Raw genomic sequence first — 872 nt, 5'->3', positions numbered from 1 at the left:
CCATGGACATGTGTACATGTGATTATTTATGTGTGCATGCATGTATGTCCAATCTTCCACTCCCCTTCATTTTCATTTTCTTTTCTTTATCCCTGATCCTATTTTCATTACCCTTTCACTCATCGTCTACCCACATTATTCATATTTTGTTTGAGAACTGTGTATCTTGTGTTACAGACGGAAGAGGAGAAGAAACGTAGTCTACCCATTGTGATGCCGCAGTTCGACCGGACTACATGTTCAATCCCGAAGTCCCAGATTGGCTTCATTGATTTCTTTATAACAGACATGTTTGATGCATGGGATGGTAAGTTTAAAAGTGTCTTCCGATTTGAGTTATACGTTTAGTGTGTCCGTTAGATTTTGATGTGCCAGGGTTCATTTGAAGTCATTATTTTTGTGAAATAGTGTTATTGTGGCTTATAATTACTTTCTACTGATATTTTATGCAACTGTAAATTATATTCATACAAACGAAGAACGTGTTTCATCTAAATTGCGGGGGAGGGAAGACAGAGAAATGAGACCAGTGGGCAGAGGTAGAAGTGCAGACTAAAAGGGTAACAGCTTGGTGTTGAAATGGTAGTTAGTATGATTAAAAGTAGTCGAAATATCTAGGCAGAATTTGAAGTAAATGTGAGAGCACAATTTTAATTAGATTATTGGATATGAATATAGAAATATGGAAATATGAATGACATATGGTAGTAACTGATTAAAATTAGGCAAGATAATTGATAGAAGTTGAGATAAAAGTACATTTACATAAAACTACGGGAGGAAAAATGTGCAAGAGAATGTGGATGTGAGAGAGGGAATGGAGAGGTGGAAGGGTGAGGGTTAAAAATAGAAATAAAAAGAGGTAGGGCCAG

The 872-nt window shown here is 36.4% G+C and overlaps 1 protein-coding gene across 1 annotated transcript in view; it reads left to right on the top strand.

The window, feature by feature from the left end:
* The window catches only part of LOC119586117 (high affinity cAMP-specific and IBMX-insensitive 3',5'-cyclic phosphodiesterase 8A-like), a gene marked incomplete in the record, with an annotated part of 15950 nt that overhangs the window by 14518 nt on the left and 560 nt on the right, over positions 1-872 (top strand). The window contains 1 exon segment of the mRNA XM_037934808.1: positions 178-307. Within this exon segment, the coding sequence (XP_037790736.1) occupies positions 178-307 (130 nt within the window).

Source organism: Penaeus monodon, chromosome 21 (assembly GCF_015228065.2).
Source record: "Penaeus monodon isolate SGIC_2016 chromosome 21, NSTDA_Pmon_1, whole genome shotgun sequence".
In the NCBI taxonomy this organism is placed as follows: Eukaryota; Metazoa; Arthropoda; class Malacostraca; order Decapoda; family Penaeidae; genus Penaeus; species Penaeus monodon.
The sequence above is the reverse complement of the archived record's forward strand: the minus strand, read 5'-3'. Positions and strand labels throughout refer to the sequence as shown.